Below are 21,506 nucleotides of genomic sequence, written 5' to 3'. Positions count from 1 at the left end.
AAGATCAGCAGCTCCTTAGAATGCTGTGGGAATCACAGGGTGAGACTACAAGCATTAAGAACTACATCCTGCTTTAGCAAAGACAACCAACTACACCCTTTGAAAAATGCATTTGCAAATGAGAACATGAAGAGTGTTTCACTGGTGCCAAATAAAGAATGGTTCTAGTACACTTGTACATTATAGCCTCATGAATTTAAAGTCAGCAAAGTTTAGAATATAAAAATTAATGTAGAAAAGTAAACTAGTCTACCATAAGTACAAAGGAAAGCATATTTATTACCCTGTACAATAGACTTAATATAAAATATAAAATTGATTTCCATTAAGTATTTGATAAATTATATTTCTATGGCCTGAAGAATAAAGAATCTTGCATAGGAACATGTTGCTTCATGGTTATGTTAATTTTACAAGGTGTCCCATGGATGACAGGTGTTTTTTAATAGCAAAACTCAAAACCTGATTTGTGATCTTATGAGCAATACTTATAAAGTACATTAATATGTGGAAAGTTTCATGAGCCAGCAGTAAATATGCCCACAGTGTGTTAACCACTCTCAGGGGAACCGAACCAGCAAGAATATTTTGGGGGGAGAAAAGGAATGTGAAGATAAACAAATGACAGATTGTGGGAAATGGGAACAGTGGAGGGAGTGTCAAGTAATTAGTATTATATTTGAAATGAAAAACAGAAAGCAGAACATGCTGCAAATAATAAATTGCTGTTCTTCTTTTCCTCTGAGGAGAAAATGATGTTACCATTAGCATCTTTGCCTTTAATATATGAGAAATACAGTCATCTTTCTTCTCTTGACTTCATTGCAGCATGGCACAGTAGTTAAAGCATATTTGTACGGTGGGTTAGGAATTTCCATCCATAAACTCAGTCGTGCATGATATTTCACAATATTACATTTTCTTCAGAGCCAATTAAATGCAACTTTGAGTCCCCTTCACCAAAGTAGTATGAAATTTAGTCTCTCTTCTCATGGCAATTCCCTCTTCTCAGGGAGGGCAATGGTTCTAGAATCTTACTCAGACCAAATTATCAAAGATGTCATTCTATCATAGCTGTCAATTCACAGTGGTTGCCACCAAGACTCCTACTTCCCAACCCACTTCGGTGATTCAAATCCAGCAATTCTGCTAATGTCATGCAAAATAAAATTTGTGAAGGCCAAGAGTCTCAGTGCATTGGGTATAGCCTCCCTATGTGTTACACACGAGATCTTGCTATCAAGGGTACCTCCACAGTCCATGGTGGGGACGTCCATCACTCCAGGATTTGAGAGCTTCTAGTTGGGGAGTCTACCTTCTCTTCTCTTTCTTCCCTCTCTGGGATATCTTACATGATCTCTTCAGGCTGCTTAGGCACCCTTAAAAATAAAAGCAGTGGCTTCCACTAGCCTTTCAGCAGCTTCTTCTTGCCAAGCCACAAAAATCACTGAGACTGATGTCCCAGCTTGCTTTGTGCTTGAAATGAGAAGGGTGGTGGCCATCAAAGGGAAAGAACAAATCATGATTAATTTATCAATAATTTATTATGTTACACTGACATTTCCTAGTTCATGTACCAGTAGGAAGTTTTAGCACCCACTCTGGATAGGCATGACACTGGGCACTTTGCAAGCATCTTCCCCTTATGCTCTGGCTTCAACAGGACTGGCCTTCTTCTGTTTCTTGTTACTGTTCTCCTTCCCAACTCAGGGCCTTAGTACACCATTTTTCTTAGCCCCAAATCCATCCTTGACTCTCCTTTCCACTTTTTAAAATCATTTACCCTGTGAAACTTTTCAATAATTCCTCTCCAAATATTGTCCTAAGAATGACATGTCCTTGGAAATTCTTATCTGTAGACTAAAGTATACTAATATTTTATGATAATCTGTAAATTCTCAGTAGTATTGCTACTTTTATCTAACTCTCCTCATATTTTATCTAGCCCTAAATCATTGGGCTTGGACTGGTATGAAACATGAACTAAAACTTCAGGTTAAGACACAATTTACAATGAACTTTTAACTTCCAGAAGTGGAAAAGTAAATCAATTTTTACACTTTTATTCTTTACAACAAACCAGGGCGGCAAATTCTAGGAATTTATTCTAAAGATATATTCGCACACATGCGGAAATGATGTCTGTACAAAGCTATTTATTATAGGGATTTTGAAATAGCAAAACATTGCAAATAATTTAAAGATCGGCCAGATAGATAGATGATAGATAGATAGATGATAGATAGATAGATAGATAGATAGATAGATAGATAGATAGATAGATGATAGATGTGCATAATGGAATAATGAGCGAATGTTAAGAAAATATAAGATTAGTGAATTGAAGATACAGCAATGGAAACTATCCAAAATGAAACACAAAAAGTGAATTTTTAAAAATGAGCAAAATGTGTAATTGGAGTGTCTGGAGGATATGCAAGAAAAGTAGGGTCAGAAAGACTATTGGAAATCAACAAACAACAAATGCTGGCGGGGATGTGGAGAAAAGGGAACGCTAGTGCACTGTTGGTGGGATTGCAGATTAGTGCAGCCACTATGGAAAACAGTATGGAGGTATCTCAGGAATCTGAAGATAGAACTACCCTATGATCCAGTAATTCCACTCCTAGGCATCTACCCGGAGAAATCCAAAACTCCAATTCAAAAATCTGTATGCACTCCTATGTTTATTGCAGCACTTTACACAATAGCCAAGATATGGAAACAACCGAAGTACCCATCGGTCGATGACTGGATTAAGAAGCTGTGGTACATTTATACAATGGAGTACTACGCAGCCATAAAGAAAAAAGAAATCTTATCATTTGCAACAACATGGATGGATCTAGAGAATTATGTTAAGTGAAATAAGTCAGAAAGAGAAAGACAAGTACCATATGATCTCACTTATATGCGGAATCTAAATAAAAGAATATGTGTATGAACTAATCAGAAACAGTTTTGGGGACACAAAAAACCAAGAGTTGTTAGATGGGCGGGGGGGAGGGGGTTGGGGATGGGGGGAAGGGTGAAGGGATTGGGGGGCGGCTGGTGACCACAGGATGGCCTCAGGGTTTTTTGAGAATTACTTTGGGGAACTTATTCAATAGTGTTTGGGGATTTTGTTGGGTGTCCGATGGACATGTGTCCTGTTTGGGAGACCACCTCAGGGATGCTGTGGATGCCTGGTCATGGCATTGTACACCAGAGACTGGACATTAATGAATTCCAACTATAATTTTATGTGTATAATGTGATGGCTCGGTGTGAGGTCGGGGTGGTGGTGGATGGGGGGAGGGGGGTTCACGGTGTGAGGGATGTAAAAATAAAATAAAATAAAACTATAAAAAAAAAAGAAAGACTATTGGAAGAAATAATGGTCAAAATAATGTCCAATTTCATGAAAACTGTACCTACAGATCCAAAAAACTCAAATAACCCCAAGCAGAAGAAACTATATCAAGGAAACTATACCAAGTCATGTCACAATAAAATTCAAAATGATATAGGGATCTTAAAAGCAGCCAGAGAAAAAAAGACTCATGTACAGAAAAGCAAAGTTAAAAATAACAACACATATTTCATGGGAAACAATTCAAGTGAGAAGAGAGGGGGCAAAATTTTTAGAGGATTGAAAGAAGGAAAATACTATTAACTTAGTAATAGCCAACAAAAGTATCTTTAAGAAGTATAGATGAAAAATCATGTTTTCAGATATGCAAAGATTGAAGACCTGATCACTGGTGCACTCCTACTACAAGCAATAGTAAAGGAAGTTCTTTAGGCAGAAGAAGAATAATACTAGATGGAAATCTGGATCTAAACAAAAGAATTAAGAAAAGAGAAATGGTGTGCGTACTAAAATTACATATGTATGAAATGTAATTATTTAAGTCTTTGAAAAAGACAATTGACTACTTAAAAATAATGATGGTTTTTTAACATATGCAAAAGTAAAATGTGTGACAGCAAAGTACAAATGTTGGGGGAAGAGAAATGAATGATACTATCAGAAGTTTCTTATACATGCAGTGGTATAATATCACTGGAAGGTAAGCTGATAAAAATAAAGATGTGTGATATAAGGCTCTACAGCAACCACTGAAAAACAAAACAAGGAGTTTCTGTTAAGTCAAACAAAAGGATACTAAATGGAATCATGAAAAATATTTAGTTAATCAAAAAGAAGACACAAAAAGAGGGAAAAGAAAACAATGAATGGGACAAATAGACAACAAAGAAGATGATGATAGATTTAAACCTAGACATATGAATAACCATATTAAAAGTAAGTGTTCCAAATAACCCAAAAGCAGAGCTTGTAAAAAAGCAAGATGCAACTTTATGGTGCCTAGAAGAAAACCACTTTAAACATAGATACATATCGTTTAAAAACTAAAGTAAAAAGATATAGAAAGTTATAAATACCAGTGTTTAGATAATACAAATCTAAAGAAAGTGAAAGTGGCTCTATTAATATCAAGACAAAATAGATGCCAGAAAAAAATATTATCAAAGATGAGAAAAAGTCATAATGATAATGAGGTCAGTTCATCAACAAGAAATAAAAATCCTAAGCATTTAGGTACCTATTAACAGAGCTACAAAATACATGAAGCAAAAAGTTGATAGATCAACAAGAAGAAATAATTCCAGAATTACAGTCATAGACTTCAATATCCCTCTTTCAATAATTGATAGAACAAGGAGACAGAAAACCAGTAAGAATATAGAAAACTTGAACACTATCAACCAACTTGACCTAATAAATATTTATAGACAACTCACTCAACAGCAATAAAATACATTCTTTTCTAATATTCATGGAACATTTACCAAGATAGACCATATTCTGAGCCATTAAAAAGTGAATTATAAAAGAATTCAAGTCATACAAAGTATGTTCTCTGACCACAATAGAATTAAATGAGAATCGATAACAGAAAGAGCTCAAAAACAGAAGAGCTCAAAAACATTCCCAAATATTTGGAATCTAAATTATACACTTCCGTATAACCCATAGGTTAAGAACAAGAGAGAAATTCAGAATTATTTTGAACATAATGAAACAGAGAATATTACATACCATTTTGTGTGTGTGAGAGTCTGCTAAAGCAGGGCTTAGGGGAGATTGATAGTACTAACTACCTATATTAGAAAAAAAGAAAAGTATCATATCAATAATATCAGCTTCCCCCTTAAGTAACTAGAAAAAGAAGAGTAAATTAAATTTGAAGAAAGTAGATGAATTAAAATAATACAGACCAAAGAGAAATCAATGAAATATAAAACAGAAAAACAATAGATAAAATCAATGAAACCAAAAGGTAGTTTTTTAAACAGATTAATAAAATTGATAAATCTCCAGCCAGGCTGACTAAGAAAAAAAAGAAGAGAAATGACACAACTATGTTCAACAGCATTAATCATTATGGAAATGCAAAATACAACCATAAGAAGATATCATTATACTTCTATTATAATACTAAACTTCAAAAGACTGTCCATAGCAACTATTCGTGAGTATGAAGCAACTGGAACTCAAACACCGCCGGTGGGAATATAAAATGATACAAACACTTTGGAAAACAGTTTGGCAGTTACTTAAAAGGTTAAACATATATGTTCTAGTCATTCCATTACGGGGTATTTCCTCAGGAGAAATTAAAGCATATGTCCACACAAAGATTAGTACACAAAATTAATAACAGCTTTATTTGTAATAGTCCAAAACTGGAAATAACATGAATGTTCATCAGTAGGTGAATGGATAATCAAAGTGTGGTATATTCATGCAAATAGAGTACTACTCAACAACAAAAAGAATAAACTATTAATTAATACATGCTACAACATCAATGAATCTTGATGACGAATATAAGAAGCCAGACCCAAAAAAGAGTACATACTGTATAATTCCATTTATTAAACAAATTCTAGAAAATACAAACTAATCTATAGTGACAGAAAACAGATCAGTGGTTGCCTAGAGAAAGGGAACAAAGAGAGGCTTAAGAGGGAAAGATTACAATGAGAAAACTTGGGGGAATGAGGAATATGTTCATTTTCCTGAACATGGTGATGGCTGCACAGGGGTATACATACGTAAGTCAAAACTTACCAAATTGTACACTGTATGTGCAATTCATTGTATGTCAACTATACCTCAATTAAGCTGCTTAAAAGATTAATGAACAAATAAGAATAAATACATAATTAAATCAAAGGTTTGTTTCTTACCAGTCATTCACACTAATCAAGATAGGAAACGCTAATTTATCTGGGTCTTAATGAAAACATCAGTGAAAGCAAAGAAGATCCATTTGAATTTATTTTGTTTTATCTAAAATTAACCTAAAATATACTATATGGTTTGTTTTCTAGAAACTCATTAAGAAAACAAGATACTGTGTTTCCAACGAATTACTTACAATAAAAAAATCAATATAGGACTTACTCTTGCCCAGTATCTGTATTAATTCTCTATCTATGATCATTCTAATTCTAGTTTTGAGATTCATTCTGCACAGTGTAAATTTTGATGCACTTTGGTCTTACATTTTACACAATCAAATGAGAATATATGTATACAAGTGAAATTCTTTCTACTTGTGGTTCAGATTGAACAGGATTGAGCATTTCTGGCCACTTATGCCCAAACCCTACAGAAGCAAAGGTTACACTGTGATAATTTGTTCCCTGGGAGCTGCACCCAATACATGCTATGGTCCTAATTTGTTCCAGCTACAGTTGTAATTCCACTCTGAAATTCAGTGTGTGAAAAATGGAAAAAGATTAGGCTACTGGAGAGAGGGATAAAGTAAGGTACATCTGGTTCTAGGATTTTTATTTCAAACAAAATAAAAAATTGCATGAGATTCTTGACATTACTTTTTTTGAATCCTCATTTCCCAAGGGAGAAAATAAATCCCTTTTCCTGCCTTGTAATCTTTCCATCTGCATAGAATAAAAATATTTTTAAACTGAAGTAATTAGGCCAGTGCCATCTTAACATGCGAAGTCTTTGGAACATATAATACACTTAAAACAAATTCAGGTTTATGTTGCTCAAATACCTCATAAAAATTTACCATGACCAAGACTTTAGTTGGTCTGTAAATTGATGTGTCGTATATGTTTAAACATTTTTAAAATATGCATCTTCAACATTTCATGCCTTGTACTCTTCCTTATAAATATCCTTTGTTTCAAAACACTTTTCAGAACTGTCACAAAAACTATGCTCACATTGTGTGTCTTTACAGATTTGCTTTATCTGTATAAAGGTGTTCTCTAATTGTTTTATATCCACATTTGTGTAGTTGTCTCTCTTCACCCCAAAACATTGAAAGAGAAGCAGCGTGGTAAAGAGCTCACAGGCTTTGAAATCAAAGCACCTGGGCTCCACCCCACACTTAGCTCCAACCTTGGGCTGTGTTACTAACCTCTCTCTGCCTTTTTCTTCAAGCAGTACATAAGGATGATGATATTCATAGGGCTGCTTCGAGAATTCTTAATTAAGGGAATAGGGTAAAGCTCTTAGCCAAGTGCCCAGCACATAGTGAGCACTGAAAACAAAAACAAAAACAAAACAAAAACAAGCAGGATTTACCTTTGAACAGCAAAATGATTATTCGAGGTGATCAAAAAATACAGTGAATGTTTAAATTTTAAAAAATTTATTACAGTAAAAGACACATTGCCATTAATCCCCCTCAACATACTCCTCCTCGCTTCAAACACACTTACCCCATCATTTTTGCCACTTGCTGAAGCAGTTCTGGAAGTCCTCTTTCGTGATTATCTTTACTTCATCCTCCATCACGACAACACTCCGTGTCACACAATGCTTCTGGTATAGCAATTTCTGACAAATAAAAACATTACGGTGTGTCCTCATCCACCTTATTCACTGGATCTGGCACCAAGCAACTTCTGGCTCTTCCCCAAAGTCAAAATGATCCAGGACATCTGGGCAGCCACGACAGTGCAACTAAAGACACTCACGAAAAGAGGACTTCCAGGACTGCTTCAGAAAGTGGCAAGAACGGTGGGTAAGTGTGTTCAAAGAGAGGGGGAGTATTTTCAGAGAGATTAATGGCAATGTGTCTTTTACTGTAATAATTTTTTTATTTAAACATCAATCGTATTGTTTGATCACGTCTCATAAATTATCCCATTACAGAGTAAAATGACTAGAATGCATCCTAGCAGAAGTGAAGTATTTAAGAATTACCATTTAACTCAAAGGAATGTTTCTTAGAAAGACAGAGAAAGCCTAAAAAGAATTAAATGATTATTAAAGTAATTAAATAAATAAAGAAAGAAAGAAAGAATTATTAAAGAATTAAATAATAATTAAAGTGAAAAGACCTAGTTTAAATTCCAACTTTGGTATGTTAATCACATAACTAGTTCTCGTTGGTTATTGTATTCTTTTTTTTTTGTCTTTTATATGTTTTTATTATTTATACAAAGTTTTGTGCAACAAAATAAAAAGAGTACAGGGAAAGTGTCTTAGTTATTACCAATTACAGTAGCCAGTAATAGAAGGCCAGAAAATTATAAGTATGTAAAGTGAACATATTCCCTCTCTGTAGGCCAGAAATTTTGCTTCCAGGCATATAACCAATATAAATATGTGCACAGATTCATCAAAAAACATGTTCTAAAATATTCTTCATAGCACTATTCTTATAAGCTCCAAACTGGAAACTATTCAAAACCCATCAACGGTACAATGAATAAACTGTGATATTTACCCAGTTGCATACCATACAGCTATGAGAATAAACCTTGTACAACTATGTGCCACAATATGAACAAATCTCAGAAGCATAGTGTTGAACTAGAGAGATGTACATACTCTTCTATCTCTGGCTTTGCTCACTCAATATTATGTTTGTGAGATTCCATTTACATAAAGTAATTGAAACTCTACAATAAATGCTTCCAGGCCAAATGTACAATATTTCAGGTTATTGTATTCTGTCCCTAGTCTATAAATCGGACATGACCTATAAATGGTAAATGCTTTGTGAATATGTACGGAGAGATTCAATCAAAGATATTGTGTACAGTAGTGTTTTCTAGACTTTTATATGATAGAATAAGATCCCTTTCACTTTGAGGAAAAGCCATAAAATTGAGTGCTATTTCTCAATATATCAGTCACTGATAGTCATGTATTTCTCTCTAAGGATAAACGTATGTAGCAAATGTGACTCCACAGGGCACTAGTGGCATTAGAACCTGAACTGCAAAGTTGAAAGCTCATGAGACTCCAAGAGCAGTTAGAGACCCAATGATCACCTTACATGCGTTACAGGAAACCGGTGCTAAAAAGCTCCATACAGTTGACCACTGAAAATATCTTGAATTTGCTTTTTTATTCCCCCCAATCAAAATGTCATTGCCCCTGATGTTCACAGTCCTTCAAAGATTATTTTATTTATTTCACAGGTCTCCTGTTATGGCTGGAGGTCTCTTTGCTGTGGACCGAAAATGGTTTTGGGAGTTAGGTGGCTATGATCCAGGTTTAGAAATCTGGGGAGGAGAACAGTACGAAATCTCTTTTAAGGTAAGCCACCAAGACCCTCTTCATACTATGTCTACATAATTTTGATGATTCTGATAGAATGTCATCATTTTATTTTGTGACCTGTGTTGTGAGGTAACAAAAATAGACATATCAACCTCCAAAGTTAGCTTTTGGATGAGAGAAGCTACTTCCTTCTGATGTTTCAGAGAGACATAGCCATACCATGAAAGAAATGCATACAAGAAATAATTCAAAATCCCTTTTACAAGTAGGAAACTTGCTGTGCTAGCAAGACCTACTACTCCACTGACAAATGATCCTTTTGAAGCACTTAAAACATATGCATAGAAGAATTAGATGAAAGAAATCAAATTTAGTGGAGCTTTTTCCCTTTGAATTTGTTCTAGAAATGGTAGTTCACATAACCAGTTATCCCAAATTTTCAATAACAGAACAGTAATTTTAAAATATAAATGACAAATTAAAGCAGTTTTAATATAATTGCAAAATAAGCAAAAATTTTAACATTTTTATCTGAAATTCCCCAGGTCTCTACTTGCTTTGACCGTAAATTCGCAGTAAAATTACATATGTTATTATATGTGTATATACGATAGAATCTGAAATTTCAGGATTTATAAATGAAAAAAGTTTACCACAACATGTGAAGATCATATAAGCAAAGCAAAATAAACTGGAATACAAAATATTGTATTCCAAACCTCCAAGAATTTTTTTAAAAAATCTATTTTCTTTTTTTACTTTATCATTGTCATTACTTATATAGAAGACAGAATGATTCTTGAAGATATATAGAAATCTCTTACTGAATATATCAGCTTTTCCTAATTGCTTCCATTATGAAATCAAAACAATTGTTGCTGAGGGGGGGAAAATGTATCCTGAATAATGAAAGTCATATTTAAGAATCCAGCTAAACTTTTTGAATTGATGTATTAAAAGAAAATGATAAAAACTGATTTTTATAGAACTGTAACAGCTGTAGCCAATGTGTTACAGAAATGGTATGTTGTCCTCAGAGGATCATAAAATAAATATTCCCAAAGAGATACTCAGGAGGCATGATTTCAGGTTTCAGAACATGTAGAATTTTCCATCTCACTATGCTGGCAGTAATCCTTGAAATACCATTTATTATATTAGTGGGTTTTTTCCACCATCATTCAAACACATCTAATATCACATCTGACATACTTTTTTTTTCCTTAACTTTTTTATGAATACGTGGTTTAAAATCCTTGAATTTACCAATGTCTTTCGGGTCCCTATTGTTATAGCTGCACACTTGTCACATTGTATATGGCAAAAAGTAATAATAATAGAAGTAATAATGATAAAAATAGCATCTACTACATTTACCTAGTGGTAGGAACAAGATGCTGAACTAAGTGCTTTATATGCATTATGTAATTTAAAATCACAACTCTAAGAGGTATTATTCCATTTTATATATGAAGAAACTAAGACTTAAAGTTTAAAAGATTTTAGATTAAAAAGTTTTTAAGTCTTTTTCCGATTACAGTTGATATTCGATATTATTTTGTATTAGTTTCAGGTGTAGAGTATCGTGGTTAGATACTTATGTAATTTATGAAGTGGTCCCCCCGATAAGTCTATTACCCATCTGACACTGTACACAGTTATTACAACATTATTGACTATATTCCCTATGCTGTGCTTTACATCCCCGTGACTATTTTGTAACTACCAATTGGTACTTTTAATCTCTTCACCTTTTCCACCCAGACCTCCAACCACCCTCCCATCTGATAGCCATCAGTTTATCCCTTAGGGACTAAAACACTCCATTTCTACTTATTTGCGGAGAAGAAGAAACATGAAATTCTCTGACACCCAAATCATATCTACCAGCAGCATTCTAGAGTTCACTGATCTCTAATGGTTGTTCTCATTGAACAGAGGCAGGTATCTTCATTATACCCTGTTTCCCCAAAAATAAAACCTAGCTGGACCATCAGATCTAATGCGTCTTTTGGAGCAAAAATTAATATAAGACCCGGTTTTATTTTAATATAATATAAAACCGGGTCTTACATTAATTTTTGCTCCAAAAGATGCATTAGAGCTGATGGTCCAGCTAGGTCTTATTTTCAGGGAAACACGGTAGTCTAATAGCAAAGCAGCAAACTCTCTGCTGACCCTGGCAAAATACCACTGATTACCAGATATTACCCAAAGCTGGGTGCAAAGTTTACAATAATACCTTCAATTGGAAGAACAAAATATTGCATTTGACTGCAGCATTAAAGATAAAAATGGCATTGCTATATTTGTACTATCATCAGCATTTTAGGGATACTTTTTACTTGTGCAGTTTAAGAGATTTTTTTCCTCAACTCTCTTAATTCATGAATTCTTTAAATTTAAAACATTATTTCAAAAAATTTCGACAAAGCAGAAGAAGACTGGTTTTGAGTAATGAACTGGATGATGGATAAAATTGCTATTGAATATCTGGCGAGTTTGTAGAATATACATTTGCATTCTAAATCACAAAAGTATTTCTATAGACCGACGTAAACTTACATCTCTCACTTCTCTGTCACTCATATGTATCACATCTCTTCTGGATGACCTGAGATTTCATTACCCCATTTCCAATTTTTTCCTTATCTGTCATTCTCAAGGATATAATTGGAATGCAGCCCTGTCAACTTTGTCTAGAAACCATGGCAACAGTGCTGGAAGTTCAGGACTAAATTGCCCTAGGTTGTTTGGTTGGAATGACAGATTCTTTGGTGACAGTTATGTCTTACAGGGTCCCATTTCTGATATATCCCTTCATTCTTTTCTCTATTGTGTGATGACCTTGCTGTTCCTGTCCCTCCCTATTAGTATTTGTAACAGGAGGGGGACAAACTTAAACAGGCTTTGATAGAATTTGCATTGAGGCAAGAAGAATTCTCTCTGTGTGAAAAGAATCAAAAGAATTGTACACAAATATCTCAGTTAAATGGTATTAAATAATACCATTGAAAATAAAAGAGAAAAGTCAAATGTCTGCATTTTTGGACATATTGCATAAATTGTGATTAATTTTGCAATGTAAAGCACTGTAAGATATGCACTGATCGGCACTTAAGGTTTGGGAAATATGTGTGGATAACTGAGAATTCACTAGTCTATTTCACACCATGGTATAGAAATTGTTTTAAGTCTAGGACTTAAATGCTCTAATTCAAAAGATTTCTATCTATGGTCGTTATCAGGTATCTTTGCTAGCTGTTTACTTTTCAATCAAAGAATCGTTTTACTAAAGTTAATGACAAGAGTCCATCACTGAATGAAAATATTTCCAGAAAACTCTGCTTTATGTGAAGGTCTTGGTTTTTAGTCAAACAATGTCTGGTTAAGAGTGCTCTTCAATTCTTTTTCTCTGTAAATATTTTTCCTTTTTTTGGCTAATGTCTCACTACGTGAGTAGATTTCATGCCCTAACATAAAAACCAACACAGTGTAATTTTCAGAAGTCAGTTGAGGAAAGGATGTCTCTAGAGAAATGATCTGTCTGCTCTGTGCCCAGTCTTTAGTATGTGTTAATATGAATCTGAACTCCTATGTGGCCCAGAATTATCCAGCTGTCCTTCAAATGTTGCTAGGTCAGCCAGCTGCTTGGATGGAGAAAGCAGCATTTAGTCAACCATTCAACAAGCTTTTATTGAGCATCTAATTTATGCCAAGCATTGTTCCAGGTCCTCTATTTGGATTTGCACCTGGAAAAAAAGAGGAAACCAAGACAGACTGCACAGTGTGGCATAAAAGAGATAACCCACATCTTTAAATGTTGTTTACTATTTAAGTTACTGAAATTAATATTAATGAGTCTGATTTTCCAAAGTGCATTTTTATATCCATTGCCCAAAGATAAAAGTCCAAATGTTAGCCTTTTCAAAAGATCTGTCCTTCAATTGCAGAAAACTCTTCTGAGAAAATAAAAGTGAGCAATAAGCTCTAATTAAGCACCACAAGGTTTAGAATGAAGCCCAGCAACTGACTGACTATTCCATAAAATTCTGACTTGAGACATAAAGTTTAGCTCCAGATAGAAGAGCATTAAATTTGGTTTGGACTGCCTTTTCGAGCCCCAAACTTATCAACATAGTCCCACATTGATCCAATATTTCTTGGGCCATCTGTAATCAAGGAAAAGCTCTTGATTACTGACCCAAGCTGTACAGAAACATTCGCAGCTCCAGGTGAAATGAGTTTGGGGACCATATGTCCTAGCGTGAATCTATCGAACATAGGAGCCCATTGCAGCCTATTTCAAAAACCACTCTTAAATAGATTATAGTACACTACACAATCACTTTTGTTTTGTGCCTTTGTGCTTTCCATATATTGAGCTAAAGATTCAGACATCTAAGGAAGCTTTAACTTACATCTCACCATCTTTCAGTCCTTATCAGTCATTCATTCATTCCACAGACATTTATTTATTGACTACAATGTGACAAGTCTGGGCTAAGTCCTTGAGATTTAAAGGTACATGTGAGAAGATTCTCGCTATAGAGGAGCTTACTCTCCAGTCGCAGCCTGAGAATTAATTTGCTGCATTTACTCATCCTCAGTATTGTCTGGAATATATTTTATTTCCATATTCTGGATATATATGATAGCCACTTTGCCAGCCTCCTTTCCTCTATTCTTTCTCCTCTTTCAGCCTATCTCCACATTTTATTAATTTGTTCCCCAGTTGCTTTGTTTTCTCCTCCTAAAAGTTCACAGTTGCCCCCAATTACCACATAAATCAAATGAACATACTGAATCATAAACCATGAAACTTTTCATCAATTACCTGCCTTACCTAACTGTCTCAATCTCCCCTGCCAACCACCTGAGTTACTGTCTTCCTTTCCTTCCCAGAAGATGGAAAGTCATACTTCCTTTGTGTGCCTATTTATTGCAAAGATTTTATATAACCAGTCAGACTTTGTTCTGTTCCTGAGAAATTTGTTTATCCTCTTTGCAAATATTAATCAGAAACCTTCAGCATGAGTCCCTGTACCATACGAGCTAGACTCTGCTGAAAAAAGGCAAAAGAAGCCCTTTGGATTAAGTACAATTGAAATGAATATTTCGCCCATCAATTAAAAGGGGAAAAAAATCTACATTAAGAATTTCCTCTAAAGTAAAACATATAAATGTACTTTTCTTCACCAGTTTTCTAATACAAGAGAGACCAAAGTTTTTCTTCCTGCACATGGGTCCACTGACTAGAGTAAAAGTTGAGGTGCATAAACTACACCCACACTTCATTCTCTATGGGTTCCAGTTTTGTATCTTTTAAATTAGAATGAGAACCTAAAGACACTTTGAAGTTATCTTAATGCAATAAAATAATCCGTCTGATTTTTTGAGGATTTTATCCAATCTTTTATTGTTACTTCATCCACATCTAATTTGACAGCAATTTTTTAACAACAACTCAGTCTTTTCAAATTCCTGAAATTAGTTTTGACATGAACAATAATTCTTTCTCTTTTCATCATTTTAAGTGGTATTTAATTAAATTACGTAATTACAATTTTTTAAAACCAGTATAATCACATTCTTGGGAAGAAAGGCACTGCCTTTGAAGTCAGCATGTAACTGAACTATTGAAAGCCAGATTCCAGGTATATTTAACGTAGCCTGTATTTGGATTAGATTCACCCTAATATGAACACCATTCAATATGTTTACGGAAGGAATAGAGCATGCCCCGTCTTTAGTATGTTTTAATACTAATATTAAATTGATTGAGCAGTGTTTCAGTCCTTGCTGTCAAAACCTTTCAGTCTAATGAGAGACAGGCAGATCTCAGAGGTGGGTGCACTGCTGCCTTTGTGAGGAAGCAAATTCCCACTTGTTCAGGTCAGGTCTAGGGGTAAGGCTCTCCCTGCGGTCCTCCCCCATGTGCCCCAATCCCTTGACCTGTGTCCAGGGACCTTCCAGGTACTCAGGATTTGAACGACCAGTGTCGTTCCACTCTGGGAAGAGATAAGGGGAAGGGTACCAAACCATTTCCTGCTCTTGCTTTTTATTTGTTGCAATGTTTGCCTTCCCCCAGGTCCAATCTTGTGTAGTTTCTAAAGTGAGGGGAAAAAAATCAGTCCTAAAGTAAGCCTCTGGGATTTCTTTGAATCTTTTCTTTTACTTTGATGTGACTGGAAAGAAAATGCTCCTGGAGTAAAAATAGAAGATGGAAAACACGTTGAGCATAACAAAATGAATATTTCAAGTTATAACCCAGCCACACACAAATAAGCTTACACATCTTAAAGGGACTAAAATATGCCTGAGATTTTAATAGACAACATCTGTTTATTTTTTTATCCTTTTATGACTTATAAAATCTTTACATGAAGCTCCCTGCATCCCAAAGTCTGGCTATTCTATTCTTCCTGTGGTGGTAATAACTATTATTTGGTCCCTTAACAAGAAAAAATAATGAGTTAGCTCTTATAGGTCATTGAATTCAATTTCTTATCTCATTCAACACTAATGCAAGGTAAAAATATAATTTCTATTTTATAATTGCAAAGTGAGGCTTTTACTTAGTTAATATCAAAGCAACAATTAGAATTCGGGTTTGCTCTCAAAACCATTAGCCTAATTTCTCCTAGCTGGAAAAATAGGAGACTTTATTCCATTGGTGAAAAAGTGGTTGTTGTCACTCTCTGAAACCACTTTAAAAAGGAAATGCAGTGTCTTTCTGTCTGATTTTTATTAAATATGAGGGCTGACAACTCTTTTTATGATTTAATGTAAAATTTAATGCTACTGTCTTCAAAATACACTGATTATTCAATAAGAATTGAATATATACAATAGGGACTAATCACTGAGTATAGAAAATTCAGTTCTTAATCAAACAAGAAAACAGCCATCAATTTCAGATTGTCATAGCTTAGTAAACCATATATTCTAAAGCTTAACTTCATTTTGGATCTTCTCAAGAACAAACATGGATTTTATTTATTTGTGCTTCGAAAATTTTAATTAATGAGCACACAATGTAATACACAGATGATGTACTGTAAAATTATACACCTGAAACTTATATAATGTTATTAACCAGTTACCCCCAATAAATTTAATTTAAAAATATTAATAAGCCCACAAAATTAGTTTCCTATTGGAAACTAATGGGAAAATTAGTTTCCCATTTTGATGGTTCATGGCCATCAAAATATATTTAACTATACTTACAGTTGGACAATTGAATGTTAAACAATTACAATATAGTCACACTTTTAAAATGGAAAAGAAATATCTGCTCTTAGAGATCACTCAAAATAAAAAAGAAAAACAAGAGACAGAAACAAAAAACCTAACTCTATTCTTGACAAATTATCAGCTATCTTACCCTCAACCACAGTGTATAAAGTGATCATATGCAATAAAGGCAATGATGTCACAGCAGAGACATGGAAAGATGTAATAATCACAGCTACAAATCACTCTTGAAGTCAGCAGCTCTCCATTTTCCAAAGTAATTGGCACATCCTAAGGTGGGGTGGGAACCAACAAACATTTGCTTGAAATAATAGCAATAGGTGTGATTGTTGATTGCCAGAGCTTCCCTGGATTGAGTTTGGCACACAAGAGAAGCAGCAAGTGGGAGATTGGGTACAGTTCTGAAAGAGATATTAGACAGATCAGCCCTATCTGCCGGAAGCAAGCTGTTAGCCAGGCAGGATGGAGAAGAGACTCAATATTATGAGCAGCTCTGTAGCAGCCAATTCCAAATGGATGCAGACAAATAAAGGCTAAACTAATTCACTCACACACAAATTTTGTGTTATAAAGTGAATACCTACTGCAATTGGTAAGAAGAAATCACCCTATTCAAAGATGGATAATAATATTTTTTTAAAACGAAGTAGCCTATAAAAATATACAGGAAAAAAAAAAGGACCAGGAAAAAAGAAGTCACCAAAATCATGTTGCTATACATGTTTATAAAATTTCTTGAAAATGTTAATGAGGTCATTGACTCTCAATAAAACAATTTTAAATGCTAAACTTCATGAGATTAGGCAAAACATCAAAAGACAAGACAAAGAGATGAAAAAGAAGCAGCAGCGTTGAGAATATGAGAAGAAACAGACAACTATCACTAATGATGGTCATATTGAAAGTAACACAAAGGAGAAGGGATATTCTAAAACTATATAGGGACATAGAGGATATGGTTGAGAATAAGGAACAAAATGAAATTATCATGAAGAAAGTTAAAAAGTAATAGAGTGAAAAGATATGGAAAGTAAAAGAACACAAGTTAGTGTTCCCAAGTAAGAAAATTAAAATTAAAATAGCATATATTGAAATAAGCTAAAGCAGTGTTTAGAAGAAGATTCAGATGGGGATGCTTGAAAAGGGGAAAGGAATATAGTCAATAATGTTGTGATAAGTTTACGTGGTGACAAATGAGTACTAGAATTATTGGGGTGATGATCATATATGGTAAGGTATAAAAATATCAAATCACTATATTGTATACTTGAAACTAATGTAACCAGTATAAGATTGTGTACCACCTATACTTAAATAACTTTTTTTAAATTGTAGATTCTTAAGTTTTTACATCCACAAAGCAGAATGAATAAAAATAATCAAATTAAACATCCAAATCCAGTTTTCGAATGAAAAATAAATAAACCTAAGGGAATAGGATAAAAGATTAATAAATACAAAAATAGAAATTAATGATTTAGAAAACCAAAAATTGGTAGTGTAAGAGATGGTTCTTTACCGCCAAAAATAAATAATTAATGAGATATAAATAAATATGGAGACATTAATTAATAATAAAAATGGTTAACTGACCATTTAAAACAACACAAATACACAAATTCAAAAACAATAATTGGGGGGGAAAACAGGAATTTTTTAGAGAAACATTAGATAATCATACGAGATTAATTACTCTGCTCAATTCTACGCAACTAAAGGTTATAAGTGAAATTGATGATTTTTAACAAAATATAAACGATAAAACTGACATCCAAAAAGAAAAAAACCTAAACTGATTCTATTCATTTTCTACTATTACATAACATATTACATTAACTTAGCGCCTTAAAACACAAAACTTTCACACAGTCTCTGAGTCAGAAGTCCAGCGTCTTTCAACAGGGCCTCTGATAAAGATTAACCAAGGCCGAAATCAAACATTCAGGCAGCTCTGTCCTTACCTGGAGGAGGCTCAACCAGGGAAAGATCTGCTTCCAAATTGCCTCAGGTTGTTGGCACAACCCATTTCTTTGTGGACGTGGGACTGAACCCTGCATTGTCTTGCTGGCTGTTGTATAGAGATCACTTTCAGCAACTAAAGCCACTCTCAGGTCCTCTCCATGGCACTCACACAACATGGCAGCTTACTTCTTCAAGACCAGAATTTCTCTCACCCTTCAAATCTTCATATCTCATCTTTCAGGAAGGGCCAGGTACCTTTTTTAGACCTCACCTGTTAAGTTAGACCTTTCCAGGATAGTCTCCCTTTTGAATAACTCAAATCCAACTAAGTTGAGACCATAATTATATTTGCAAAATCCCTTCATCTTTGTCACATAATGTCACCTAATCACAGATGTGAAATCTTTCATATTCAGTCTCTCCCACATTCAAAGGGAGGAGATTGTACAAGGCCAAGTACACCACGGTATGTGAATTTGGGGGACATCTCAGAATACTGCCTACCATGCTGCTCAATGACCATACAAGAAATAGAGAAAATTGTCAAAAATCTGTCCCCCCCAAAGAATAGAGTATCAACCCTGATTAGTTTCTGACAAACCTTTAAAGAAGACATACTGTAAAGTTTTACAAAAATGTCTGTAATATCAGAAAAGAAGGAAATCTTTCAAATTAGGTTTAAATCTAGCATAGTATTAATAGCAAATTCTGACCACAAGAAGATTTTTTTTAAATACAGACATATTTTACTCATAAATACATTAAAAAATAATAAAAGATTACACAATAGAATAACTACTCAAAGATTAATACACCAAAAAAAGTGTAGCTTTCATGAATATGTTTTAATGTTGAGACATGTAACATAACACATTAACATAATTCACCCTAATAGTAAATTTAAAAGGTCATAGCCATCTCCATAGGTAATATAAAGGCATTTGATAAACTTTGCAATTCATTTTCAAATAAAATACTTAATACTTGGCATGATTAAAATGTTAATATATATTTGTGTAATGGGTATCTCTCACTCAAAAGCCATCAGCTAGCTTATTGAGAAAACTCAAGGAATATTCCCATTAAATTATTACTTAATATTATTCTGGGCATAGTAGGCAATTCAGTTAGACAAGAGGTAATATAAGATATGGAAAAGTTGGAAAGAGGAGGACATTTTTCTTTTTTTTTTTTTTTTTTACTTTATTGGGGTGACATTTGTTAGTAAAATTACATAGGTTTCAGGTGTACAATTCTGTATTACATCATCTATAAATCCCATTGTGTGTTCACCACCCAGAATCAGTTCTCCTTCCATCACTATATATTTGATCCCCCTTACCCTCATCTTCCACCCCTCACACCTCCCTTACCCTCTGGTAACCACTAAACTATTGTCTGTATCTATGAGTTTTTGTTTCTCATTTGTTTGTCTTGTTCTTTTGTTGTTTTTGGCTTATATACCACATATCAGTGAAATCATAGGGTTCTCTGCTTTTTCTGTCTGACTTATTTCACTAGCATTATACTCTCAAGATCCATCCATATTGTCACAAATGTTCCTATATCATTTTTTTCTTACCTCCGAATAGTATTCCATTGTGTCTATATACCACAACTTCTTTATCCATTCATCTATCGAAGGACATTTTGGTTATTTCCATGTCTTGGCCACCGTAAACAAAGCTGCAATGAACATTGGAGCACACATGTCTTTATGGATAAATGTTTTCAGATTTTTTGGGTAGATACCAATTATCACCATATACCTACCTGAGCAATTCAGGGGAACCAATCGAAAAACCACTATAAATGATAAGAAATTCAGTAAATTGCCTGAGTAAAGTGTGTGTGTGTGTGTGTGTGTGTGTGTGTGTGTGTGTGTGTGTGTGTAAATATATAGAAAGCAATAGTCTTTATATATACAAATAACAACCCCAAAGGAAAATACCATTTACAATAATAGGGGGAAAAACAGCTAGAAATAAATTTAAGAAATGTCCTAGACCTCATAAAGAACGATTATAATGCTACTGAGGGACTCATGAAAAGACACGAGCACATGAAAACTCATAAGGAAGATAATTCTCCCTAAGCATACTCATAAATTTAACACAATCACAATGAAAGTGGTAACATGAAATTTGGGGTGGGGGTTGCTAGACAAAGTGCTTCTAGTTCATAGACAAAACAGATAAATAGAATAACAAGTTTTAATTAATAACCATTTTCTACTTTCTCCATCGTTATCTGAAAATACAAAAACCTCATAGGGTGTTTAATTTATACTCTAACATAGTTGATTTGCCTCCCTAGAAGGGTACAACTCAATCTCATTTTACAAGTATCCTCTATTTCCCTTGAGCCATCTCTCTCTAAACTATCATGATGATGCTTTGTACAAAGGGTTTTGTTCGAAATAAATTCAGTCTTATAAACTGTGCTCATTAGAAATCCTTTTTATGGCAAGGATGGTTCTAAAATATTGTATATGCCTTCTCGTTGCTTTTATGAGACAGCTATATTAGAAATCTCTCCTTACTTTTGAGCCTGCAAAGTACTTCAAAGTGTAGTTGCATTTTATATCTAAAATGTGACAGAAGCCTTTTTATGGCACACCATATACTTTCAGCTACACAAAGAAATAGCTGGAGTTATTCCTATGGGGTTTTTTTGCCTACAATATTTAGTCTAGGTGACATAAAAATAACCATTTTAATTCAACATACCCAGAATTGAT

General features: G+C 34.1%; 1 protein-coding gene across 2 annotated transcripts in view; it reads left to right on the top strand.

Moving 5' to 3' along the window:
- Positions 1–21,506, top strand: part of GALNTL6 (polypeptide N-acetylgalactosaminyltransferase like 6) — a 964,301-nt gene that overhangs the window by 854,664 nt on the left and 88,131 nt on the right. For both annotated transcript variants that reach the window (XM_081077650.1, XM_081077651.1), the window contains exon 8: positions 9,463–9,580. In XM_081077650.1, coding sequence (XP_080933776.1) covers positions 9,463–9,580 — 118 coding nt within the window. The remainder of the gene's footprint in view (positions 1–9,462; positions 9,581–21,506) is intronic.

The sequence above is a fragment of the Rhinolophus hipposideros genome (assembly GCF_964194185.1).
Source record: "Rhinolophus hipposideros genome assembly, chromosome: 16".
Classification (NCBI taxonomy): Eukaryota; Metazoa; Chordata; class Mammalia; order Chiroptera; family Rhinolophidae; genus Rhinolophus; species Rhinolophus hipposideros.
The sequence above is the reverse complement of the archived record's forward strand: the minus strand, read 5'-3'. Positions and strand labels throughout refer to the sequence as shown.